Source organism: Pteronotus mesoamericanus, unplaced genomic scaffold (assembly GCF_021234165.1).
Source record: "Pteronotus mesoamericanus isolate MK-2021 breed Mesoamerican mustached bat unplaced genomic scaffold, CSHL_Meso_final scaffold_174, whole genome shotgun sequence".
In the NCBI taxonomy this organism is placed as follows: Eukaryota; Metazoa; Chordata; class Mammalia; order Chiroptera; family Mormoopidae; genus Pteronotus; species Pteronotus mesoamericanus.
Window position 1 is genome coordinate 44141055 of NW_026555309.1, and position 27050 is coordinate 44168104.

At 55.7% G+C, this 27050-nt stretch overlaps 1 protein-coding gene across 1 annotated transcript in view; it reads right to left on the reverse strand.

Moving 5' to 3' along the window:
- Positions 1 to 27050, reverse strand: part of FAM135B (family with sequence similarity 135 member B) — a 105206-nt gene that overhangs the window by 28860 nt on the left and 49296 nt on the right. Inside the window, exons 4-6 of the mRNA XM_054590106.1 lie at positions 24733 to 24803; positions 19507 to 19680; positions 17185 to 17311 (exon numbers count right to left, since the gene is read on the reverse strand). Of these exons, the coding sequence (XP_054446081.1) occupies positions 17185 to 17311; positions 19507 to 19680; positions 24733 to 24803 (372 nt within the window). The remainder of the gene's footprint in view (positions 1 to 17184; positions 17312 to 19506; positions 19681 to 24732; positions 24804 to 27050) is intronic.

Below are 27050 nucleotides of genomic sequence, written 5' to 3' on the forward strand. Positions count from 1 at the left end.
TAACCTTTCATTCAATTCAGACACAGCCATTACAGCAACATTTTTGCACAGAAATATCGGTCTATTCTCTCGCATGATATAATTTGGGAGGAATGCATAAATTGTATTGGTTTTAATATTCCCAGTGCTTATTTGAAGAAGGGAGGCAAGCTCTATCAGACCTCAACATCTAGAAATCTATTAATAGCAGCCACTGTTCATAATGTGCCTGCTGGGCGCCTGCTACTAGTTTTTGGTCCCTGGGTTCCTTCTCTTGGTGATTCAGTGAGTTTTGCATTATTATCCCATTTTTGCCAATAGAGAATAAAAATAATAACCACACCAGCATAATCAACAGCCAACCTTTACTATCTGACCCTATTAAATGTCAGGTCTTCAGTACTTTACGAGTACTAATCACTTATCCCAACGCCAGCCCTAAGCGTTATCTCTAGGTACGGGTCTCTAGGTAAGCACCATTCTCTCTAGACCGGGGAACTGCACTCCAGAGTGGCCGACCTGCTGGCCGGTTTCGCGGCCCACACGTGCTGGGCCAGAAATTCAGGCCCATTCTGACAAAGAGGCCACACGCTCCCGCCTTTGTGCCGAGCTCCCGCTGTGGACTGGACCTCAGGAGGCTTAAAGATGCACCTGTGTTCACACTCCCGCAGGCACAGAAGCTGAGCGGGGCCCTGCTGGGGGCCCAGGTTTAAAAGGAAACCTGCTCTTTAAGTGACAAGGGGGATCGAGCCCTCCGGGGCCAGCCTTTGCTTCACGACTCTCCAGCCGGGGTCTGGAAACACTACTCTAACGCTCTGGCCTTTCGGCCCCTTTCTTCGTCAGCAGCACTTGGCTGCGACATGAGTCAGCAGTTCCCCGGCATTGTGCCGACGCACTGGCTTGTGGTGGGGAGCTGCGAGTTGAACCACCAGTAAACATAGTTAAAACACAGGCATTGCAAATGATTTCCCATTACTACGACCTGACTCACAGCTGCCCCTCCTGAGCGCTTCCTGGCATCTCACTGAGTTTCCTTGAGGAGGAGGATGTGGTCAGGCCTCGGCCCATGGGTGGGCAGGGTGGGGGGGTGGTGGCCGGTCCCAAGCCCCAGGCCCCAGGCCCCAGGCCCCGGTCGCATTCCCACCTGGGCACTGTGGGGCCCCCTGGCGGCCCAGCACCTGCTCATCATCCCAGCATCGCGGGACCTTACAGGGAGCTGTGAGTGAGCAAGAGAAAGCCACATGGCTTCTCTCCCTCTGTGAGCTCATTTTCCAGCCTCCCCTCCCTGCCTGGAGACCAGGGGCAGAACCCATCGCCCATCCGCACGGGTGGCTGAAGCGACGGAGAAGAGGAAGGGGCGCAGTGAAGGCAGGGAGCTTCTGTGGGCCCTGTGCGGGGCGAGCGTCGGGGAGCTTACTGCTTTGGTCCCATGGAGTGGAGCAGGGACCAGGGAGGGGCGTCCCGGGAGGCGGGGGCACAGGAGCGACCCCGCATCTGCACCATTGCTGCACTTTCAGCCTGGAGGGACACCCGAGCCCAGCCCCCAGCCCTGCCCCGCCCCTTTCCAAGGCAGGTGCGCAGTTCTGGATGGGAACCGGGCCCTGCCCGCGGCCCGCGTCTGGGGAGCAGGTGCCCCCTCAGAACTTCGCAGCTGCTCCATCAAGGGCCAGAAGACAGGCACACAGCGGGGGGCCAGGAGCCAGACCCCAGCAACCCCAGATGCTCATTGCTTTCAACCTGGATTCCTAAACATGGGTTTCTTCCCCCTCTGTGTATAAGCCTGTTTCAAGCAGTGATTATTAAAAGATACATTTTGGATTCTGCTTGATCCAAAAAAGTCACTGCAAAGTCAATTTTATTGACTTTCATTTTGTGGGGCAAAGCAACAGAGGTCCCTAAAAATTCAGTGGGCTTGGAATTACAGGAATAACCTGGTGACAGACGGTCAAATCCAGCCTCGGCTGCCCACCGGCCCCAGCACCGTGGACCAGGGCTGACCTGCCCTCACTGGGCAGGGGGAGAAAGCTTTCCCTGAGAACCACACGCACGCAGTCCATCAGCCGTGCAATTGTTATCAGTAGGAACTCCATATGACTCCTTCCTCCGATGTCCTTAAGTGATGGCTTGTTCTGTAGTAAACTGGCCAATTCCTACATCACCGAGAGAGTCTGACCTATTTAAACCTTTAATAAATAAATAAACCTGTAGAAGCAATAACTCATGAGTCATTAGATAAGTTGATATAGTAACTCTGAATAATTCACAACCGTTCTCTGAGATACCTGCGTAATGCCTAAGATGCATTTTGGGTGAACACACAGGCCGTCACTATTGATCTCTTTGACTTCAGAGAATTCTGTGGTCATATCACAAGCATGATGGGGAGTCCCACTGGGTTTCTTCACATTCGTCAGCAAGGCATGGGGTCATTCAATTCCATTCATCATCATGACCCTAACTGCTCTATATTTGGTGCTTCCTGTGTGCTCAACACGTGAGCTCCAGAGATTCACACACGCCAGTCCCACCCCAAACCTCTACCCCGGGAGATAAATATTCTTAAGTTGGAGGAACCGGGGACACAAACATGTAATTGTGACGAAATGCGGTGTCACGTTAGAAGAAACCGTAGGATGCTAGGGACGTGCGATGGGTGGGCAGGGAGGGCTTCCCGGAACAGGTGATGCTGCAGTTGATTGCACCCCTTTAAAGAGGGGTGGAGCGAGGGCGCGCCAAGCACAGGGAGTTTCATAGGCAAAGACTCTGTGGACAGATGAGTCGGGGCAGGGAAATAAGATCCCTGGTTTGCATCTAAGGCGGATGGGTCCAGGGGAGAAAGGGAGGGGCGGATATGGGACAGACAGGCTGGAGCCCTGTCCCGGATGGTCCGACGCATCACGCTGATCAAGAACCAGTCCCCAGGCACCCGGAGGCACGTAAGAAATGGCCAGAACACGTGCCAGTGACCCTGTCCCAGGGGCTGGGAAGGTGTGTGCTCCCTGTCTCCAATGTCTCGCAAGTCCTCGCCTCTGGTCTCCAGACTTTCAGGGAAGTTGAGCTCCGGGATGGAAACTACAGAAGTGGATCGGGCCCTGAGACGTTGAGCCCATGGCTCTTGGAGCCATAGTTCCTAAGAGACAAGTCCAGAATTCCTGAGCAGCGTGGCCTTGCTCTCTTAGCCCACCGGGCCCTACTCCACATTCAGCAGCCTCCTGGTCCTCTCAGCCGAGGGCCAGAGAGCAGAGGGATAATGGAGGTGTCGGGGGAAGGCAGGCCGCCCATCAGATAAACCGGTTAGTCACGCGGCGTGTGAAGGGTCGATGACCGCTCCCGGCCCCGAGAGGCCAGTCCCGAGGTCAGAGACTCAGACATATCAGCAGAATAAGTGAGCTGTCAGTCTCTGGGACCGACGCCGCCCCGGGACACTGTGACCATGGTAACTGTCCCTACTCTGGAAGTCGGAGAGGCTCACGATGGTGTGCTGAAGATGCAAAATGAGTGTACGCCTTCGTGATTTTAATTACGAAAGGCACCACATTCCTTCAAAGCACACCGAGGGAGGCCTAGAGTCGGCCTCGGTAATTCCTCTCCTACTCTGAGCTCTGCAGTCTGGCCTGTGGATGTGGCCCTTGTCTCCCCCCAGAGGACTTCTAGCGGGCTTTCCACACACGGCTTATTCTGCAGGAACCCTGAAAGGCAGGCCACAGCAGGCCAGCAAGCGCTGAAAACAGATTTCACGTTCCGCTGCCACACACGCACGCAGGCGGCTCCTCCTGCAAGTCTGCATCCGAGGGTCCCGGCGCACCCAGGATCATGGCCAAGAGTGAGGCAGGGAGCGATGGGGACTGTCAATTTCAAACTTGGACGGTCCATCCAGGCAGAGCTATGACTTGAACGAGACGTGCCTGATTCCAGAGTCCACCCTCCTGGCCACTGTCGATTCCCGCCTCCCTGTAGAGGACACTCAGGGAGCCTTGGCTCTCTCTTGACCACTACAGAAAGCAGGCCAGTCTATTCCGAGAGATTGTCAGGGCAAGTGGGAGCCCACAGCATCGGTGCTGTCATATTAGAATGTTTAGTTGTCTATGAAACCAGCCTCAAGTATGTCTAGTTTTTATCAGCATGATCACTGTAATTGCAAAATCAAAATAAGAGTATTTGCACAATAAATCATTCTTTACTTGGAACCTTTAAATCCACTCTTGTAAAGCATGTGTCATTATTCAGCTGATTTTATGGGCAAAGAGACAGAGTGGTGGCTCTCTCAGAGTGTCAAGAATCAAGAGTTGGCTACAAAAAATATTTGTCAAAATTAATAGACCAAAAATATTCTGAACACATTTTAGGTAAGATTTGGATTATGTTGATGACCACGTTGTGATCAAATATTGCTGTGCACTGGTTGTAGCTGTGTTTTCCTCAGGGTTCAAGATCAAGTGTTAAAGGCAGGGCCACCAAGGTGATAGCATTTATATTCTTAATTGAGGCTGGGGCACCTGACTCGACTTCAATGCTGGTCTGCATCTATCGACGGCTTAACATCTAGTCATACTCTGCTGGACACAGGAGCACCTTCTCCATGACATACAGCCCAGTGTGTGTTTCCGATCACTTACAAAACAGGAAGAATGATAGCAATAACCTTGAGCACCGTGGTAAGGGATAGCTAAAGAGGTAACGCAAGGTAGGTATTGTATTTAGCAAAGTATCAGGCAAAGAATGAGCACCTGACAAAGCTTGGAAGGCTGTACCATGGGAACACAGATAAGGGGAACACCAGACTGTCTGCAGTGTGGGAGGGGAGGTGACACAGTTCTGAAACGCACAGAGGGGTCAGGCTAGAGGGGTCAAGCCAGAGGGCCCGCCAGCAGAGTGACGACGTGGCCGTCACGCCGACAGCCACGCCACATGAACACTGCCCTCCCTTTCTCTGAGCTGCAGAGATCGAGGTGTAGGAAGAGGATGCCAGGGACCCGCACCTCACTTCCCTGCAGCCTTCTTCCCACAGCTGCCCACCCCGCTGCACATCAGTATTGTGACAGAGCCTTCAGATGCTACGAACAGGCCAGGTCATGAACCTGCTATGATCAGGGACTCTGCGGACAGTAGAGTCTTTAACCAAAGTGATGGCCGTCAGAGTAGGACATTCTGAACACCCCACGTGCGAAAATGCTGAACCTGCCCGCTCAGACATTTAGAGCATCAGCACTTGCATTTTCTGGTGTTTCGCTTCATTTGCTCCTCATTAAAAGTAATTCCCCAGACTGTGAGCAACGTTCGGCAAGTTTGTGAGCAGTTGGCAAATTGGATTCTAAATATTTAATTAAGAACATTCCACAACTCAAACTGAACAAACAAATTTAGTTGTCGGATCATCATAAAACCCCAAACACTTTTCTGACGGATATCTTTATTTTTACAGCCTAACTGGAGGGGAGACTGCAATTTAAGGAAAAGATTTGCTATTCTCTGGTTCGATTAGGTGAACACGTTTTGTAAAAACTGCCACGCCATCGCTCCCTGGGATGCCTTAAAGCCACGAGAGACAAGGGTGTGGGGGGAAGTGGGCACGGGCCCCGCTGTCCGGGTCCACCCAGACTCAGACACCGCTTTGCCAATCGCAGGCTCTGAGACCCTGCGCAGGAACTGCGGCTCCACGGGGCGCCACTCTGCGTGGGAAAGAGATACCATCTACCGTGTAAGAAGGGCAACAAGATAAAGCTACCTGATAAATCAAATGCCTATTTGGTATTAATGCACCAGACGGCCACTCCATAAATCGCAGTTACACTGAATAAAATAATAATAATTACTGTGCTCATTATTATATTATTATAGCTCATTATATTATTTAATATTAATAGTATTGATACCACGATAGTGTCAGGAGCTGTCATCTCATTTTCCCGCACAATGAGGTCACACTCGGGGGAAGGGGAGGCAGGTGCATGGCAGGGCAGAGGGAGAGGACGGCTCCAGCAGGGGTGTGTTTGCATTCGGCTGCCGGTGTCCTTGTTTTCCTGGACTCGGATTCTTTACGGGCTCACTCGCCCATCCAGCAGGAACGTCTTCGGGGACAGGAGTCGAGCCAACTGGGATTCAAACATGGAGGCAGGTTCTCTCCTTGGCAAATGGCCGCATGTGGATTTAAGCAAGAGAAGGGTGAAAACAAGAGGCGGAAAGACAGGGAGAGGACAGGGCACTGTGGGGGTCTGGATGGACTCAGGGTGGGGGGCGGGGAAGACGCGCACCTCGGGGCTGGGACCCACTGCCAGGTCGCCCCGAGCAGGCACCAGAGAGGCGGCGGGGTGGGCGGACGTGAATGCTTCGGCACAGGAGCACGCACGGCAATCATCCCACTTCTGTTACTTCTCATGTAACCGCATGAAAATTAATGAGGCCAATAAAAACAGGAGAAGGAAAAAATTAACTCGGTATTGACCCTGTGCCAATCACTCTAAATACACGAACTGTGAGAGCCACCCATGGGGCTAGCGTGTGTTCTGCTCGGAACCACGGTTCGAGTTAGTGCAAATACAACGCACAGAAGAGAACAATCGCCTCAGAGGGATCTAGAGCCAGGTGAGAATTTTTATTCAAATAACTATGACTAGGAAAAATGACTGGCCTCTCGAATTCTTAGCTTCCTTGTGCGTAGAATGGGTCTCATAGTTAGAAACGTTCGTGGACGTTAGGAGACCTGGAAGAGTTCGTGCTTGTCAAAAGTGAGCACTGGGTTCAGCACTAAGTAGGTGCTCGGTATATCGACCTCCTCTGGTCTGCTTCCTGGGTGCTGGATTCCTGCACCCTGAGGTTTGCTACAGCCACTGATCTATACTCCAGAGACCCTGTTCCACCCATTCAATGACCTGCCTCCCAAAATACACACACACACACACACACACACACACACACACACACCAGACTAAGCAACACAGCCAAGAAACTTCTCACTGACACTGGCAATGTGCCCTCTGAAAAATCGAATTGAACCACACCAGAAAATAAAACCATTTCTAAAATCCCCACAATAAACATCAGTTGCAACAAGCTGCCCACACCGCAGGTGATGATAAATACCACGTGCACACTGCTCAACCAACCCAACACGCGTTCTCGGGCAAATGCCATTAATAATCACCCAGCTGAACACTAGTGATTTGGTTTCCATGGGAACGGGGGGTACTATTACACCACTGTGCTTTGATGGATCTTCTATTATTTCAATATTTGTAAAGTGACTTCTCAAGACGATAGAAACTATCCAATATATTCAATTATGCATAACGCTGGAGACAGGAAGTGTGGGGTGTGGAGCACTCCTTCAGTCCCGTTCATGTTTCGGGGAGGAAAGGACGCGGATGGGGGGCACAGGCTGGTGTTTTGCGGGGAGGACCCCAGTAGCCAGCTCTCCCGTTGCCGCTAGAACCGCTACGCCAGGAACATGCCCTGGTGGCGCACACACAGAGGTGGCGTGGTTTCCTGCCTGTCACCACGGCGGGTGTTACTATCGCTGTTACTTCACTGACTAAACCCAGGACAAAAGCTGATCAACCGCAGAGTCCATTTTAAGTCTGGATTTCTTTCCTCCAAGCCCAGGGCAGGAAATGCAGTTACCCTGCTCAGGAACCCGTGCCGAGTCTTGGACCCCTCAATGAATCATTGTGCTCAAGTTGCGGTTTGCATTTGCTCGGCTGGAGCGATTGAGAGCACAGGCAAGCCAGAGAGCACGTCCGCTGCATTTAGGAGAAAGAAATGTTCTGTACAGGGTGCCGGTGAGGGGGAGGCGAGGAACGGACAGGGCGCCGCAGTGTGGGGGGCTGGTGCTGCCAACACGGGGCTCTTTCCTGCCACGTGCTGCTTCTAAACGAGGCCCATAGGTGTTGGAGTCACCACGCGGGGTCCTCCTCCCTGCTTTCCCCCGCAGGACCCGAGGCAAGCCAGTCCACCTCCCCAAACCTCAGTTTCCTGATGTCCAAATGCAGGTGACGCTCAGCTCATAGGGTTATGACGGGCATTAAACAGGACACAGCACGGAGGGCATCGGGAGCCATGTGGCGACGGCCACCCCCCCAGAGCCCATTTCTGGGGCACCCGTTGGTCTGAAACTACACAGTGGGACTAGTTACTGCCCCCAGCCTAGGAGCTCAGAGTAAAAGAGTGGCTAGAAAGCAAGCAACAACAACGAAATGCAAGGGTTCAAATGATAGAGCGAGCAAAGACATCCTCGAGGCCCAGAGGAGGGACTCCAAAGCCGGCCTGGGGTCAGAGGAGGGGGGCAGATGGGAGGCTTTGGAGGAACACGTCCTGAACCAGCGAGCCCGGCGGGACACGCAGGCGCGCCGCGGGGAGAGCTCCCGCTGCCCTCCGCCCAGACACACCGTGCACCCCCCCGCGGAGCCACCCGAGCTCCAACTCCACACCCGGCACTGGCACCGGGTGCGCGCCTGATCCCCAGCGCAGGCGGGCGGTGACGTCAGGGCCTGGGGCGGAGGGTCTGGCGCGGACCCGCGAGTGCCCAGCTCCCAGGCCTGAGCCTGTTGGTCGGCTCCAGGAGACTTCACGGCGGGCGGGGGAGGGGGGCGGATATTTATAACACTCCTTTCTTTTTTCTCTTTTTCCTTTTTTTTTATTGACAGTCTTAGCGATGTCCCCCATTTTCTCCTCCTTCATCCCCCGCCTCCTGGCCCTCACGCCAGCCGGGCTGCATCAGAACCTTGAAATGGGGCTCAGGCACACATGAGATTACATGAACAAGCCTTGTGTATCCCGCGGGCTGGGGCCCCGTAAGATTCTGCTGGGCACTCCTGGCCCATAACGACTGTGCTGTCCCCAGCTGCAGGGGCAGCCCCAGGGAAGGACTCTCTGCTTGTCACCGCTATCACATTATCGCCATCGGAGCTACTGAAAAGTGAGAATTTGTTGGACTCGTGGTGTCGGCATCTATGTTGACAAATATATCAAGAGCCGGGAAGCTGGGAAGCTTGACAGGCCTGTGTCAGCGGAGGGACGGGCTGCGTTTGACCAGGGAGGTTTGACAGGCTGAGCTCAGCGATGGACTCTCCTGAGCCAGATTCTTGGGGCGGGGGAGGGCGTGGCCTCTACGTCAGCCTTTCGGTCGTCTCTCTGCATTTCCCTTTCTTCCTCTGCACGGTACGCGTACCTTTAGTCCAGGGCGAGGCTTGGGGAAAGCGGGGGGAGAGGAGGGGCAGCTGGCCTGCAGGTGTTGTCCGCATCGCCCCAGGGGCCCCTCGATGGCCCCCCGGCTGCCAGGATTCTCCCCAGTCCCCCGCCTGCAGCTCCACTGATCCCTGGCAGCGGAGATCTGAGAGCGAGGACAGAGAGGCGGCGGGGCCTTCGGGAGACAGGTGCGCCTTGTCCGCGGGTCTGCGGGCTGGGCTCCAAGCAGGGCGCGGCCACTTTGTGCGGACTGCTCCGTCTCCCGTGCGAACACAGCACACGTGCCTGGAGGAGCCCTCGCCGGGGCGCGCGTGTTCACCACACTCATGGGGACATCGCCCACACTGTCACGCACAGCCAGTCGGTCGGTTGCTGGGTGTCTTCCTTGTCGGGGTTACGGGGAAGTCATTCAAAGGAGGGTCCCTGGGTTCTTCGCCTACGTGCTTTCTCCCTGCATGACCTGTGCTGTGCCCCACTGCTGGGCACCCTCTGCTTGGGGCCTGCAGGAGACCGGGTTTGAGAAAGTCACCGCCTAGGACGTCAGGGCCTGGTGCTGGAGGCCTTCCATGGCCTGGCCCGCCGCCCCCCAAACCCCACCACGTGCCCTAGATCTCGAGGCCACACCACAGTCTGCACAGGTTTTGCACACCGGACTTCTAGTGTTTGAGAATTCCAGGTACCTTTTTGCAAAGACCATGGTTATAGTCAGGGTAGGTCAGACGGTGCTGCCGTAACAAATAACCCTGGACATTCACTGCATACACTGCGGAAGCTGGGTTATTATTTACGCGAAGGACACACTGCGGGTCAGTAGTTTTGGTGGGCGATTCCTAGGAGCAGGGACTCAGGGATCTCCCGTCTGCGATCCTCTTAGATTAATGTTCTCCAAGGCGGCACGCAATGGCGTGGGCAGTCTGGAGCCTCATGCAACCTACTTTTAAAGAATGAGCCTTATGTATCCCACTGGCTGGAGCCCAACACCTGGTCCCAGGCTAACTGTGTGGGAGGCCAGGGGGCTTGGAGATGTGTCTTCAAATGTGCAAGTTCCGAGGAAACGGGACTGGGGAGGATACGGCTGGCCTTGGCCACCACCGTCACTCTGATCGCCAGCTGCTTCTCTCCTCTCCCCGCACCCGCGACACCCTCCTCTGAGGGGAGCTCTCTCCCGCACTCAAGGCGTCCTATCCCCACCGCAGGATTTCTGAGAAGCCGGAGGTGGGTTAGCGTTATATCTGGACGTGGCTCCTCTTGGTCCAACAACCTATGCCTCTGAGTGAACGGTCCTACCTGGAATACCAGGGTAGGAGTGGAGGGGGAGCAGACGTGGACACCCCGAGGAAGGGAGAAGAATGCGGACACAGAGCAGCTACAGGTCTATGGCAACTGGAAATCCCACTGGGCCGGGTGTGGGAAAGGCTCCTTCACTGGGGACAAATTCTGCTGCAGGTGGGGACTCCTGGGCCCATTCCCTTGGGTCCACAGAACCTGCGGCCCCTGGGCCTGCCTTCTGGGAGGCGGAGGGGGGCAGTAGGGGGCCTGGTCCTGGCATACACCCAGTCAAAGCCCATTGCTTGCTGTATGGCACGGGGAACCACATGTTGGGATTACTCCCCAAAAGTCTTGAACTCCCCAGGCTTGTGGTTTTGTCACATAACCAAACTCAGCATGCTGCTGACCTGTTGGTTTCTGGTCTCTGCTGTGTGCTCCTAAATCTATTTCATTTCTTTGATTTTTTTTTTATTTTTTCTTTGCCTCCAGGTCTCTCTATAGAAGCTAGATGGAGGCTGACCTGAAACTTTCTGGGTCGATATGTAGGAGACTTGGGACATTAATCTGATTTTAGCCCAGAGTCCGTGTCACTTTATTCAACTGAGAAATGTTCCTGGGACCCGATACCAAAGGCTTGTTCTGTTTTCATAGTAATCTTAATGTTTGTGTTCAAAAAGAAATAGGCTTCTCCGACACTGCCCGTCGCCATATTTCAGCCCAGGCTGCCTCGGCCGCTCTTCCTGTGTGAAGGATGGCCGGGCCTTCGCGGCGCTCACCGGCCCCTTGTTTCGGCACCCCCAGCCAGCTGTGGACAGCACAGGCTGGTGGCCAATGCCCACTCCCAGCCTCTTCCCCCAGAGCAGCGATGACCGATGCTCGCGGCTGAGTGGGAGGGGCTCGTGGTTCCCACTGGGTAGGGGCCTGGATGCCACTGGATACCGCACAGCGCACAACAGGGCCCCACCGCAAAGACTTACCCAGCCCCCTGGGCGGTGCTTCCTCGCATCTGTAATCAGACACACAAATGAGAAGAAATCATCATTGATCCCAGGGCCAAATTATGACTTTCGTGGGCATTGCCTGAGGGAGTGGGGGGTGCTGGGCCAAGGGGGGCAGAAAGGGAAAAATCGGGACAACCATAATAGCATAATCAATGAAATAAAATTTTTAAAAAATCAAAAAAATAATTAAGCATCGTTGGATGGCTGCATGGATGTAGAGATGAATATAATCCAGGTTGGATTAGATCCAATTTTTGTTCTGACTTGAAATACAATGAAAACAGTCTGTTGGCCCTAAAGGTACCGTGACCCCTAGGCCCTGGGCCGTCTGCGACCGATGGCTAAGTCAGCTGCAGTCACTGCTCACACAGAAGCGAGAACCTAGCGACATACCGTCTTACCCAGCCTGTGCATCCCGCACTGACTGAGCACCTCCCTACAGTCCGTCGGCGACAGCAGGGCCGCAGACACGAAGCCGCCCCCAGGTGCGGCCTGAGACTGCCACGCCCATCAATTCCGTGTCACTAACTCCTTGCACAGAGCCCGAGACACATTAGGTGCTTATTAAGTACTTGATTAGTAAATACACCCAGAGAGACATCTCGGTCCAGAGGCAATTATACGAGGTGCCAACAGCACTAACGAGTATCCATGTCCTTCCCACATAACTTGAGATCCTCGTGAAAGGGGTAGAGACGTTGACAATGAGAAGCAAGGTAAAAGGCATATTTAGAGCAAGGGCAAAATGCAAAGAACCCAGTAAGAATACAGCGCAGAGTGAAAAGAAGGGCGCGTCTGGGAGACGGGAGGCTTCTGCCCAGAAGTCAGCTCTGTGCCTCGGTTTCCCACCTGGCCCTGCCAGAGCCACGCCTCCCGTCAGCAAGAGGGGCTGTCACGGTCCGAGGCTCCGCGCGGAAGGCTCTCTGAGGCCGAATGCCCCGCGGAAGTGCGTCCTGTGAGCATCAGTGCTTTCGAGGAAGATTCTGCGCTCGGTTCCCAGCAGCCCGACTTACGAGGGAGACGCTCCAGCCAGCAACCTGCACGGTCATGTCTCCCCGGCACCCGCTCCTGCGTCCGAGACACCCTCTTCCAGGCCAAGCAGAGGACAGAGGGGTTTCACTTCGGTGGCCGGCATGCTCCTCCCCGACAGGTCACCTGCCCTGGCCATGCACGCCGCCGGCTCGGCTGCTGCAAGCGCCACAGGCCGGCGGAGCGCCAGGGAGGCTCAGAGTATGGCCGGGAACAGACCCGCTGGGAAAGTTAACCCCCCCAGTCAACCTGCCAGGGCCCTCGTTCTCCTGCTTTTGGGGGTGCTCGGGGCCCTGGTTTCTGACACTTGTTCGTTCAACAAAGATTTCCTGAGGGTGTGTCCCGCGCCGGGCACGCGCGGGTGAGCCGTCGGCGCCGCGCCCCGGCCTGGCAGAGCAGAAGAGCCGGTGTCCCTGCTGTGGTTAACGGTCAGCCTCGTGGTTAATGGCCAGGGTGGGGAGAAAGCATCACAGGATGGCGACGTTCAAATCCCAGCCTGGCCGCTGCCCCGCCGCGCGATCGCGGAGACCTAACCGAACCCCTTCTTAAGTCGGTTTCTCCGTCTGCAAAAGGAAACGTGGGGTGACTAAGTCCCTGGGTGTCACAGCACCTGAGGACAGGTCGGGCGTTCGAAAAGGGGATTTGAAATGGTCAGCATCACGCTTTTTCACACTATAGAAGATGTTTAAATTTCCGTCACTCCTTGCGACAGGCACTCGGTCACGTGACCCGCTGAGGGTAGACACTGGGTTTTACGGATCGCCTGAGACCCTGCGGAACACAGACGCCAGCACGCAGCAGGGGCTGAGCGAACGCCGGAACGGCCCGTGGGCGCCGCGGCCCGGGAGGCAGCGCGCGGAACCCAGGCGGCTCTAAATCTGCATCTCAGCGCCACGTTGCCACCCCTCCTCCAGGCAGGGGAGACACCCCACTTATTTCAGGGAGAAAAAGGGAGTGTGTGCAGCCCCCTGCAAGGTGAAGGGATTCCGCTGACGTTCAGTCATTGGATTCCTGACCTTGGGTGAGGGTCTGCCAGACCCTGAGCATGTGTTACCCGTGAGAGTCAATCCCTGCATCCGTTCGGCCAGGCCACCGTACCCAGACGTATTCGGTCAAGCATTTTTCTAGACATTGCTGCAGAGGTTTATTTTAGCTGAGATTAACATTTAAATTAGTACACTTTGAGTAAAGTGGATCTCATAATATGGGTGGGTCTCATCCAATTGGCTGAAGGCCCCCAGAGAAAAAGACTGACCATCCCCCACGCCTCCCCAGAGAAACAATTGGAAGAAAGTTGATCGTTTAGGCAGCCGCTGCCTGTGGACCCACACTGCGCCTCTTCCTTAGGTCTCCAGTCTGCTGCTTTACCTGCGGATTTTGGGACCGGCCCCGCCTCCCCATCACAGGAGGCGATTCCTTAAAATAAGCAAATCCTGCTCCCTCTGAGGTTTGTGTGCACGTGGACACATGCAGGCCACGGATCCTGATTCTCTGGGGAACCTGGACTAACTCAGCAAGCAGGTGCCAGAGACATCACAGTACCAACGGTAGAGAGGCCTCCAGGACGACCTCGGCTGACCCTCTTTCCGCACGATGGGAAACTGATGCCCAGAGAGGGCAAGCGTCAGACGCAGAGTCACACAGTGGGCTGGTGCCGAGAGCCAGGGACGGAACCACGTCCGCGTCCTTTCATTGGGCGCCCGGCCCACAAGGCCACACTGGGGCTCTTGGAGCGACATTAGATTTAATTGTGTGGATAAACAAAAAGAAATATAATACTAGCAGAGGGTTTTATGGAGCACTTTTATGCCCGGCTCTAAGCTCCAGGCTTTTATGAGCTTATTCGTTTAATCTCAGCCACCCCGCCAGGCAGGCATTAGTATCTCTTTTGACAGATACGCCACGAGTCAGAAAGAATAATTCCCCTGGGAGCCAGGGGGAGTAAGGCTGAGAGGCGCAGTCCTCAGCGGCTCTGGGGAAGGGGCTCCAGGGCGAGAGGGGCTCATGACGAAGGGACGCAGCCCCCCACGGCGACCCTCGCCCCCCTGGGATTTGAGATTTGTCTTGCCGGTCAGCTCATGCTGTAAACGCACGTTTCTGTAAATGCCTCCGCACAGGGAGCCTTCTTTTGAAGGGAACGCCCGCTCTCCAGTCCCCCAGCTGAGGCTGCCGTCTGTGCAGATTCCAGCGGATTCCAGCGGGTTCCAGCGGGTTCCAGGGATTCGCTAATGCTCAGGCTTCTTGGGGACTGAGAGGCACAGCTGTCAGAGCCGGTGGGGGTGGTGCGGCGGGGGAGGGGGTGCTGTGTTCTCTGCCTGGCGGCCCTTGCCCGCTGGGCAGGCGGGGGTGGGCGTGGCACTGAGCCCCCAGGATGGGAGGGGGTCCAGAGGGGTGATGCGCGAAGGAGAATCGCGTCCTGAAAGAGACGCCATTGAGCTGAGCCCTGAGAGCAAGTTCACAGCTGAGCCCCCACAAATAAGCTACTTCACCCAACTCCGGTAAAAGACAAGGATGGCTTCTTTGACACATGTCCCCAAAAATAGCCAAGAAAAAAAATTATTTAATAAAAACGATATTGTATCACATGCCTGCTAGGAGTCTATTTCTGGACGGTTTTTACACATGTTAACTCCTGAGATCCTCTCTAAAATACAGGCGTTATCCCATTTTAGAGTTGAGGAGCCTAAGTTTCGACAAGGGTGAAGGAGTCCCCCCAAGTCACACAGTGTTTAGCACAGCAGGAATCTGAGGCCAGAACCTTCTCTCTGCGCCATGACAACAGCCTCAGAGGTACAGATGTGGCTGGGTCCTGCTCAGCCTCCTTAGGTGAGATACAGGAGTCTCTCACCCACCAACCCCCACTAGGTCTGGGGGCTCTGAAGAGTCTCCAAGGGAGCCCCCGGTGGCACGTCACTGGAGATCCCTGTCCCGTCCCTCCATCTCTGTCTGTCTGCAGGGACAGAACAGAATGACTGCGGCTCAGCGCCATCACCACCCAGCCTTCTATGTGAGCACAACTCACACAGTGTCGTCGGTCATTAGTCCCACGCCCACGTCTAGGGCACAGCATGTGGGTGCCCGGCACAGCGCTTAGCCCCAGGGATGTGGAGCTGAGCCAGACGACCTCTGTCCCCAGCTACTTGAAGCCTAGCGCGGCAGGGACAGAGACGGCCTAGAGCTGGCTGTGGAGGAGGAAGTGTCTGGAGAGAGACCTTGGGCTAAGGAAATCAGAGAGGGCTTCATAGAGGTGGTGTGACATGGACAAGCCCCTAGGAGATGTGCAGGGAGCTGTGCGTCTGCATTCCTTTGGGGCAGATGCCACATCGTCATCTGCATACATTCCTGGGGCCCCAGCAAAGGCCCTTGTCTTGGGATATGTGTCAAACATGCTTTCGATTGCTCCACGACCTTTGACATTGCCGAATGTTCTAGGCACTATTACCTGGAAAGCCAAGTCTGAGCCGGAGATTTTCAGGGAGTGGATCGAGGGGAGGCTCGGGGGCCAGCGGGTGTGGGGGTGGAGCGGCAGGCCTGGGCTGGGCGGTGGAGGGAGGCGGGGCTGTGATGCGGGCACAGCAGCGGCATCCGGCTACTACAGGGGTCTGGAGCAGGGGTGGGCTGCAGCCGGGGGGCAGACCGACCTAGGGGACGCACAGGCCTCCCCTTGTGACGAAGGGTCTGTGCTTGGCTCGGGAAAGCAGGAGGAGCAGGAAGTCCCTGCCTTCTCACTGCGGCCCGCAAGCCAGCCGTGCGCGTGAGGTGGCAGACAAGCCCAGCCGCGCCGGTGGGCTCCCTGCACCCGTTACTGTCTGCCTGGTGCCATGCCCACGCCGCGGACACTGGTTGCTGGTGGCTTGGTGGTTGCCCGAGGTCCTGCACCTACGAGTCTCTGGAGGCTACTTTCAGAACAGCTCTGTTTGGTCTCAAGTCTGCTCCTATCATATATTCGATATATGTATAGCTTACATATATATTCCCTAACTACCTCTCTATCAATCATCTATTTACCTGTATGTTATTGGTCTGCTTCTTGGGAAAACCCACACTGGTGCAAGCTAGTTATCCCTGAACAGGACCCTAAGGAAAATAATCCAACTGGCTCGGGGCCAATATGGACAGAGTGGCTCTGCATGTGGCCAGTGCCCCGTGCATCACAGGAGACTAACCATGGGGGTTTCTGTGGAAGAAGGAACAAGGGAGAGGACAGGATGTGCAATTACTGAGCACCTACTGAGTTCCAAACCCTGGAGCGGGACTGTACATTCACAACAGCCCTGGATACACGCACAACCCCGAGAGGTTACTATTACCAAGCCCACTCTACAGGCGGGGAAACTGAGGCTCAGAGAAGTGAGCGAATGAGACACGGAGCCAGGTTTTGAAGCCAGCTCAGGTCCAACCAGCTTTGGAGGTGACCACAAGGTCAGGGGGAAGCCCCACCCGCAACCCCCAGAGAACCATATCCTTCAAGGGGCCACGTGAAAGGGCTGCCACAGGAAGACCCTCTCCCTGTGTTATCCCTGCGGTCTGGCCTTTGGAGTAGGGCAGAGGAATGCAGCAGCGATTAAAAGAAGGGATGGATGGGTCGATGGCAGGGAGGGACACACAAAGCGAAGAACCCGTGAGTGGGGCGTTGCATGGAGTTGGAATCTTGCAGAACCCACACAGCCCGCAAAGCGGGGCTCGCTGGCCTTGGCACCGCTGCCCCCTCCCCTGCTGGCGTTACCTCGGAGGACGTCGGCTTGCAGTATCCGGCTCCGAAGACCAGGTTTTCCAGAGAAAGGCTAGACTGTTCCGGTCCCGTGTCTGGGCCGCCCTTACCGAGCCAGGAGCCTCTTCCCGGACGGGTAAAACTGAAGAGGAGAGAATGGAAGAGGGAGAAGAAGAATGTAGAGAAAGTGACGATACCACCACGTCAGCCCCCTTGGGGTGGGTGGGGCGCCTACAAGAGAAGCCCCCCAGAAGGGGTAGTTCTAGTCAGACCCTGGACGTCAGAGACTGACATCTGCAGTGTCCACGGGGGCTGGAGGCACGGCAATCTGTCCCACAGGCCAGTACCCAGGCCCTGCCCAGTCACACTAGTCACCACCAGGATCAGCTGACCCGGCGTGACAGCGGCCATCAGAAGCAGGACCGGAGGAGGTTCGGGATGCTGGTACGATGACCTGAATTTATGTCACTTGGGTGTGAGGGCACCCCGTTTACCTTTCTGATTCTCTATTGACACATTGACCAAGTCTGCTTGTACTCATTTCCTCTTTCTTTCTGATCTCTCCTATTAAATATCCTAATGGTTATTGCCTTATATTGTAAATACTATGTGATAGACATGCCTTATTCCCCCAGGGAGATTCCAAGTCTCTAAGGGCAAAGAGTCCTTGAGAAGCAACAGCCTCAGATGGCAGCATCTCCAGCGCAGGTGCCCAGAAAATACTTGTGGAACGTTTTTAATCCATTCTATTTCTGCTGAATTCCTTTATTCAAACACTCAGGAGGCCCACGCCACATGCCAGGCAGTGAGTAGGTGTCGAGGTGGCAAGACGCTGCAGGCATGGCCTTCACCATCAACGCCCTTCGGTCTAGAGAGGCAGCTGTAATGTGAGGGAGGGGAACTCAGGCCCGTGAGCACAGAACAGCTCCTGAGCCAAACCGGGTGAACAGGATGGCTAGTGAGAGGTGTCACTCAAGGAGAACATGGCCGGCCGATTAAGGGGCAGCCAGAGAGCCCCGTCGGCCAGGGCTGGGCCCAGGAGTGGCCCCGGTCAGCTCTGGGGCGTGGGAATAGTTTGCAGGTGTCCCGGTGCCTGTCTCTGGGGGTGGGGGGGGGTGGCTGCGAGAGTTTCATGAAGCCAGACAAGCACAGCTGTCGGTCCTGTATCTGCCAAAGAGCAATGACTCAATAAATACTGGTACTTACTGCCAAACTCCCACCAACGTAATAAAATCTAACATAATCAATATTATATTTATATAGCTATTGTTGACAATACCACAAACTAAATCAAGCCTAACATCATCACCAGTCTGATTTGTTTCTAACTGAGATTTGAAGCAAGTGCCCCGCTTTACTAGAAGGAACATTCCAGAAGCAATATAGAATATATCTGAGTAGTGATGCACGTGGCACATTCGGGAGACAGGCTGCAAATTAATAACTAAAACGACTCATTACTTGACCAAAGCATGGTCTTAGGCAGCTTTTCCAGTGGCTCCGAATCCCTCAACTGAAATCCAATTGCAGCCGGGAGCGTTAACAATTGGATTCTTCTCTTCAGCCTGTTTCAGGGGAGGTAAGGGTCTCCTGAGGTTAAGTTTTCCTTTCACACCTGCTTCCCTCTGGCTGGGTTTCGCTGATGCCCCGAAAATGGCTTGGCTAGAAAAACTAGAGCTTGCCCTATTTGACAGGTATTTCCCATAGCTTTCCAGGCTTCCCTTTGTTTCCAGCCACGGTGAGCTAATGCACAGAGATGCTTCCTGCAAAAAATAGGGAGCAGAAGACGGCTCTATTTTTAGCGCATCCCTGGAGGAGCTGTGCTCTAACGGCGAATACCTCTCTCAGGTCGGGCGGGGAGGGACCCGAGCCGTACCCCCACTGGCTACTAAAACCTTAAGAGGACAGGACCCATTAGCATTTCTGTCTTAGAGAGGAAGGTGGCTGTCTCTGGGCATTAGGTGACTTCTCAAATGAGGCACAGCAAAAAAAAAGCCAAGCCAGATGCAGGATCCAAGTCTCCAGGGCCGATCGGCCCTGTGCAGGTTGCAGTCTTAGGCTCCTTGTCTGTGTCTTCTTGGCTCCTGAGGCCCTCAGCTCCCCCGTCCACCTGTCCCCTGCCCCTCGGTGAGGCTCAGAGCCAGACCCTCAGCCGGGGAGAGGCTGCTCTGGCCTGCGCCGATCCGCGTTGGCCCCCTCCACTGATCACAACATAAATGAACAAACAAAACAGAAACCGACTCACAGATACGGAGACTGACGGCTGCCTGCCACATACCCTCCAAAGAGGCGGAACCGGAAGGGGCCCGCTCGTGCCTCGGGGCTCAGACATCATACCTGATCAGGGGCTGCTGCAGAGCCACCAGCGCGGCGTGGACGGTCACTGAGATCACTGACAGGTGGAAATAGTCGAACATGATGGGGACCTGGTGGTGCAGGCCTCTGCGGGGGTGGAGGTGTAAGCCCAGCGTCCGGCTGCTGATCACGGGGGCCCCCGCCACGTCCCTCAGCCTGGAAGGCAAGCGAGCGAGCTCGCGTGAGTGGCGGCGGGTGACATCTGTCGCCTCCATCCGGGCAGGCCTGCACGGCAGCCTCGCCCCAGCCACCCGCCGCACCCGCGCCAGCCTATCCAACCCTTGCACACAGTCTGCTCGGAACTGTTTTTCCCACGACTGGCAGGCGGGGAAGCTAAGGCTCAGGGAAGGGAAGGCAGGCATCACAGCTGCCTCTGGGCGGGCCTGGGACTCCTGCTCTGCCGTCCCTGACCCCACGTCCCCCGTCAGGCCAGGAGGGGACCCGGGCTCCTTCCAGGTTCATCTCAACAGGGCGCCAGCTGGGCCCACCATCCGCATGCGCTGCACCTCCCGGCGGGCGTCCCACACGGCGCTGCCTTCGCGAGTCTGTCCTTTCCACTCGACTCCTACCTCTTAGCCCCAGGAAAGGTGATCAGTTCATCTTCAGGTCCCCAACACCTAGCCCAGTACAGAGCAAACTGCGGGAGCTGATCAAATGTTTGCTTTTGGAAAGCAGTGACTGAACGAACATATGTACCCCCACGCTCATTGCAGCATCGCTGAGGGAAGCGGCCTAAATCAACAGACGAGTGAGTGGATCAAAATGCTGTGGTGCAAATACACGGTGGAATATGCTCGGCCATAAAAAGGCTGGAATCGTACCCTCTGGGACAGCATGGATGGACCTAGAGGGTATTGCGCTAAGTGGAGTAAGTCACTCAGAGAAAGGCAGACACTGTACGCGTTCACTTACACACGGACTCTGAAAAACAACACAAATGAACAAACAAAATAGAAACCGACTCATAGATACGGAGCCGGATGGTTGCCAGAGGGGAGGGGTTGGGGCCTGGGTGACAAAGGTGAAGGGACTAAGGGGGGCCCACGGGTAATTACAAAATAGTCATGGGATGCAAAGTGCAGCACAGGGCGCGGAGCCAGGGACCGCGTGATGACTGGGGCTGGGGCCGGGTGGGCGCCGGGACCATGGCGGGGGCCAGTCTGCCAAGTGCTTGGTTGTCCACCCACGAGGCCGGGCACCCGAAACTAACACGGACGGACACTGAATGTAAACTGCAGTCGACAAAAGCATTTTTAAAAAGGGAAACCAGAAAGAACGGACTGACCGGCTCCCAGCACCCGCGTTAAATAGTCTGGCGGTTTCGTCAAGCGCTCCCCTCCTTCCTGTACATTTTGTAATTGGATGAGTCTGATTCCTAAGAGATAAACCAACAGTAGACAAGGCCCAGCTGTCTTTGGTTATAAAAATGGGATTGAGTTTTCGCTAAATAAAGCCACCCAGTGCTCATCTCAGCTCTGGGGACCAGTGCCCCAGGCTCTCCACGCTTCTCTGAGCCAGAGCCCTTGGGAAACCCGGAGGGGGGTCTCCCATTGGCGGAACAGAGAGATCAGAGGGTATCAGAGGACAAGTCTCTTCTCCCTCCACAGACGAGGCCGTGCGACAGAGAGGGGAGGGGGCGGGCAGCCTAGACCGCGCCCCGCAGCCTGGCCTCTGGAAATCTGGTTGCTTAGAGCCGGCCAATGACAGGGCCAACTAAATCTCTGGAGACTGCACGACCCCACCAATAGGTCACAAGTAATGGCCTCCTCTTCCCAGGAAGAAACCCGACGGGGAGGGGGCGAACCGGGTGCCCCCAATTCTCAGAGAGCTGTTAACACTGAGAGCCACTTTCATCCTGAGAGCCGTGTATGGAGGCCTTGCGGTGAACTGCATACAGCGCTTTTCCCTCGGTCTGTGGAACAGTCACACGAGGCGCCGAAGCGTATTGTCACCCCACTGACAGGGGAGGACGTGAAGCCAACACGAGAGGACTGACTTGTTCCGAGTCCCGAGGCAAAGCTGAAATGCCAGGCCCTCGCCCAGGGCCTCTGCGGTCTGTTCTGTGTCCCTGCACGCCCTTCTGTGGGGCCCTTCAGACATAGGCGGGGCGGGGGGGCGGGGGGAGTCACAGACCGTCCTTAGGGCTCGAACACCAGGAAGGGAAACAGACGTCAGGGTAGCAGCGATGCAAGGGCGTGAACAAGACTTTAAACGACATTCCTAGGAGTAAAGAAATCAGAAACAGGGAGGGGATAGGTCTTGTGTGCTCTGTAAGGGACAGAGCAATGAGTGGAGACAAACTCAGTTCTTGGAGGCGGGGTGGGGGGGTCTCAGCTTAGAAGAGATGGAGAGAAACTTGAGACATTGGGAGCAGAATACCTGGGTTCTTACAGAGCAGCTAAAACATGAAACAAGATCACACAACACAGAGAAAGCTGCTCCAACGGAGAGAAAGACGGCTGAAGTCTTGTGGATGTGAACTGACCTCTAGACACCCAAGGCACAACGATATGACGTGTTCCTTGAAAGCAAGGAGGAGTCCCTGCTGGCAGGCCTATCTGGGGGGGGGGGGCTTCAGGAGGGGGGTGGGCTCCCCACCCCTGTGCCAGCCATGCCCCTAGGCCTTTGCAGAGCGGCCGGCACTGTGTGGGGTTAGACGAGAGCAGGGTCTCTCGTCTCCTGCGCCATTCACTTTGGGGGCTGAACGATGCTTTGCTGGCGGGGGGGTGTCGCTGTCCTGCGCACTGCGGGGCATTTAGCAGCACCCCTAGACTGCGCATCCCACCAGTGTGACAGCCCGAAGTGGCCGCGGACTTGGAGATGCGTCCCCAGGGCTCCGACTCATCGCCGCCCCTCCGCCCACAACACCCACATGCCCCCTCCTCTGTGTTGTCCTCACACAGACCTGCACCGCTCTGCAGAAGCCATCTGCCTGGGTGACATTCCAAAGCCTAACGTCTACGCCCGGGATGAGCTGCAGGCGCCTTATCATCCTTAAACCCGATTTATGAAAAAGTATGGCAGCTTCGCTTCTTCCACAGCCTCTGTCTTCCTGTTCCTCTCAGCTCGTCTGCTGCTCCGCGGGAAGCCTGCTCTGGTTGTCACTCAGTGCTTCGTGTTGCAGGGAGGCGGTGCCACGCGCCGGCCACGGAGAGGGCGAACACCCCACTTGAGCTGGCACAGGCGCAGCCTCCCTTCATCGTCACAGCAGGCCTGGGACGTGCGGGCTCTACAGTGACGCCCACTTTGTAAAGGAGGCCACTGAGATTTAGGGAAGGACAGGGACTCGCCCGTGGCTCAGGGCTTATGAGCGCAGAGCCCAGGTGGCCGAACGTGATCCATTGTGTTTGGGTCCATCCCCAGTACGTAAGCTCTCCAGTAACTACCGTTTCCAGGGCACGGAGGCCTGTTTCCTGTCTCCACCACGACGTGGCACTAAGGCGGCCTGGAGGGCTGGGTGGGGCGGGCCTTCTAGGCCGAGTTTGGAGTCAGCGGCAGGGTCCTGAGGTCACTGGGAACGTCCCCATGGAGCTATGGGTATCTCTGAAGGAAGCGGGCAGACGGTAGGGCAGGGGAGGGCTGATGAAATAAGGAGGCAGTAGGAACCCTGGAGGGCTGAGTAGGAACATGAGAACAATGCTTCTGAACTTATATGCAAGGCCACCGTCTTGAAGGGCCTCTGCGCTCCACCTGGTGCTAGAACAACAACTCCAGGGGACGGCGGGGGGAGGCGAGGTTTCTCAGGCATCCCCCGGCCACCAAGGGGCAAACAGAGTGCTGAGAAAACAGGCGGCCGGAGCGGCTGGGCCACCCGATTCCCCATCCCCCGAGCGATGAGGTGACGGATTGTCAGTGATGTTGTAGAGCCCAGAAGTGAGGGCTCATCCACAAAGTGTCCAGAGTGTACTGCGATTCTGCCAACAGAACCGAGGGAAAAGGGGTGTCCCCTCCCGTCACCTGAAGCCTAAAGAGAGGGGTCATCAGGCGAGCTCGCCCTGCGACCCCTAGAAATGGGGACCTCGGGCCCGGGTGCCTGACTGAGCCTGCAAACGTCCTCTGGAGAGACGCTGAGGGTGGCGGTTGCATCGGCCAAAGGAAGACCGGGCCGCGTGGCAGGGGACGGGCCCCGTCCAGCACGGGGCGAGGGTTCAAGTGTCCAGGTTCGCCTCCCAGGGGCCAGATGTGGGTTCTTTTGAGAAGCACCTTCTGAAAGAGCTTCCTGCGAGGAGTGAAGGAGCCAACCATGGGAGGCCTTGCTGTATGGAGGCGGCCTCAGGGTGCCACCTCCGAGGGGCGGCCAAGAACGGAGGACACGGCGGTTCCCTATGCAGCTTACGGGGAGCCTGTTCACAAGTGAACCTGTCTGCTCGGCCTCTGTGCCCCTGCAACGTCCCCGTCCTCGCTGTGCCTGGCCGGCAAGGCCCGCACTCCCTGGTGGGGAGGGAGGAAGGACACGTGGCCTCGCTGCTGCCCTGGGAACCCCCTCCTCTGACAAAGCCTGGGGCTGGGCGGGCCAGGCAAGGGGACAATGACAATGAATAGAAGCTCTGACCCGGGTGAGAGTTTAGAGATCTGGTCGTACACTCGACCAGATTTCCCAACGCCTGAAAATAAGAACTGTTTATTTGTTACACCCCCAAAATCCTGGAGAGGCTCCGTTGACCCCGGGCGGGAGGAGGAGGCCGCAGAAGCTTAGAGGAAGCAGTTCTGAGAAAGAGGAGCATCGCCTCTGTCTTACACAGCCCGCCTGTTACACAAGGAATGGTTTTCAGGATCAGGCAGCCGGAAACTAAGAGCAGATATTCGTGCCAAGTTGTGGGACCCTGGCAGAACCTCCTCTGATTCAGAAGGGGCCCTGAGGTCTGCCACCTCTGAGTGGAGGAGGTAGGAATCTAAAATCCTAATGAATGCCGCACTGAAAATGGACGGCGGGGCCAGGCAGCGGAAGGCACCGTCCCTAAAGCCGGAACGCCAGGAAGCCGGGAGGGCTCGGTGCCTATAGCGCAGGGTTCGGGGGGACGCCAGGCGAGCTGAGCCCACGCCCCTGGGGAAGCCATGGGTGTGGAAGGGGCACAGCAGCGATCAGCACATTTCTGAGGACATTCTGAGGCTCACGGCCACGAGGATGCCCCAGGGGTGGGGAAGGGCCTAGGGGGGCGGGGGGCGGGGCGCGCTATACCACAGTTCAGGGGTTTCGAGGACACTCACTGTTGTTCACTGTCGGTAAAGTGCAGGTCCACCTTGAGCTGAAAGTCGACTTCACTGAGCGCCTCTTCCACCTACGAGAGAAAGAAGTTCAAGGGAATTCGGCGGCCAAGCCTGGCCCATGTGAAAAATTCAGCCGGTCTCTTTCCCCAAGTTCAGAAAGGGAATCTCGCCACAAAGGCAATGATTTATGATTACAGCGGAACTGCCGCGCATGCTCCGTGGGATTCTGATTGAACGGCGTGTCTGAGAGTATTACACGGAAAACAGGAGGGGCTGAGGTAGTCAAATTAGGGGAAAATCCAACTTGCAAAAAAAAAAGAAGCTAATGAAACCACTTTTCTACGTTGCAGGGCTTTTGAGAGCCTCCCTCCGCAGGCAGATCTGACCTGTGTTCTAGCACAGCCCCTGCGTGGGGACAGCGGACCCCTTGGTTAGCGACGGTGGCAACCTCAGAGGTGTGTGGTCCCTCTGCCCTCCGGCCGGCACCCTCGCCTGGTGGCCATGGCCGTCCAGGGGCACAGAGACGCGGATGCTCAGGAAACGCAAGTCACCTCCCAAGGCGGCTCAGGGTCCTGAGGAAGCCCGTCCTTTGTTTGGAGAGCCGTTCCATGTCACCGTTTATTCTTTAAGACACTTTATGTCCTATCTGGGGCTGCATCGATTTTTAGCTTTCAAAAACATCTGTTTTCATTAATTAGCACAGGAATCGATCTGCCTGTAGTGCCTGCCAGAGTCTCACTTACATTTAAAAGATGCTACCCCGCCCCCACAGGAAACAGCATCAACCCCCCTCCCCAAAGGGGGCCGTTTGCTAAATACCAGACCCCAAAGCTGCCCCAGCTCAGCAGGGAAACCCAGGTCAGGGCTGTGTCCTGTCTCTACCCCCCCCCCACCCTGCTCCAGGCGGGGCGGAGCCCTTCTCCCCTGCAACACGCAGGACGCTGTTCTGTTTCCACCTTCCATCTTCTTCGCATTCAGAGCTTCCGGTTAAATTTGTTTGTTTCTGGTTTATGACCCGTGAGCCCAATTTCACCTGGAGACACATGATTTTTAGTCCTTATCAAGTTACATACGTTTAAAAATCAAGCTATTTCACATTTCTATCACAGGTTTCAGTTTATGGGGCAAAAGGAGGAGGGGGAGGAGGAGCCCCTAGACCTGGCCACACGCTGGGAAGCTCCTGGTGGGTCTTGCTGCTGTTGGGCCACTGACAATGCCCGCTCAGACTGCGGCTAAACCGCCCCGCGCCCCGGCCGCTGCTTTGGCCCAGTGTCCCCAGTCAGCTGGGATCACTAAGGGAGAGACTCATCTTCATTCCTCCTGGGTCCCCAGCTCCGGGAACAGAGCCTGCCACACAGAAAATATTAATGTATCTTGAGGAATAAATAAAGCTCTTCTCCACTCCCACCCCTCTTGAGTTTGTTTCTTTGCCAGAATGTTCTCATCCACAGGGAAGGAAATCTCTCACCTAAAGGCCTCTTTGGAAATAAGCTCCTGGTTAAGCATAACGCAGGCAGAGACATATGGATGGGATTTATCTTTAGGTCCCTGGTGTTTTAAAATTCATTATTAAAAAAAAAGCACTTAAAAGTTAACATTTTGCCGGATCCAAAGGGCCGTGAATAACTTCGGCTCCTCGCTTTGTTTTGCATAATCAGGAACCGCACTCTGTACACACAGTCCAAGCAACACGATGTCCTGCCGCCGCCACGGCCTGGGGAGGGGGCCTGGCCAAGCGCGTCCTCCCCGCCCCCGCGCAGCGCGTTCGCCTGCTGAGCCTAACTCGCTGTGCGCTCCAGCTCCCTGCTGGCCGCCGCCGCTCGCCCGCCACTTCTCCAGCACCGGGAGACACGTCCATGGGGCCCAGTTACGACGTCGCCGAGGCCTCAAACAATATTTCATCTCAAGGAGCTCCAGAACGAAGTCGCCGGCTTCTCTAACCACTCATTTCATAGTTGGCTGTTGGCTTCCTGCCCCACCCTCCAAACACACATGCTCGCACATACACACATGTGCACACATTCACATGCACTCATACATAGAGCCTTGAACCATGCTGCCGTATCTTGGTTCAAGACATCACCTCACGTAAAGGGTCGTTTTTTTGGTTGTTGTTTTTTAAGCATCAGGAAGCAGTTTTGCATATAGTCGTGAAAACAACAGTAGCTAGTACTTAGAGAAGACTCTCTATGTAGCAGGCATGGAGCTCCCACTGTCTTATTTAACATGGATAATAAAACTATGAATTAAGAAGTATTGTCTCCATTTTCAAACAAGGACATTGAGGCTGGGTGTGGTAAAGCCTCTCTCCAAAGCCC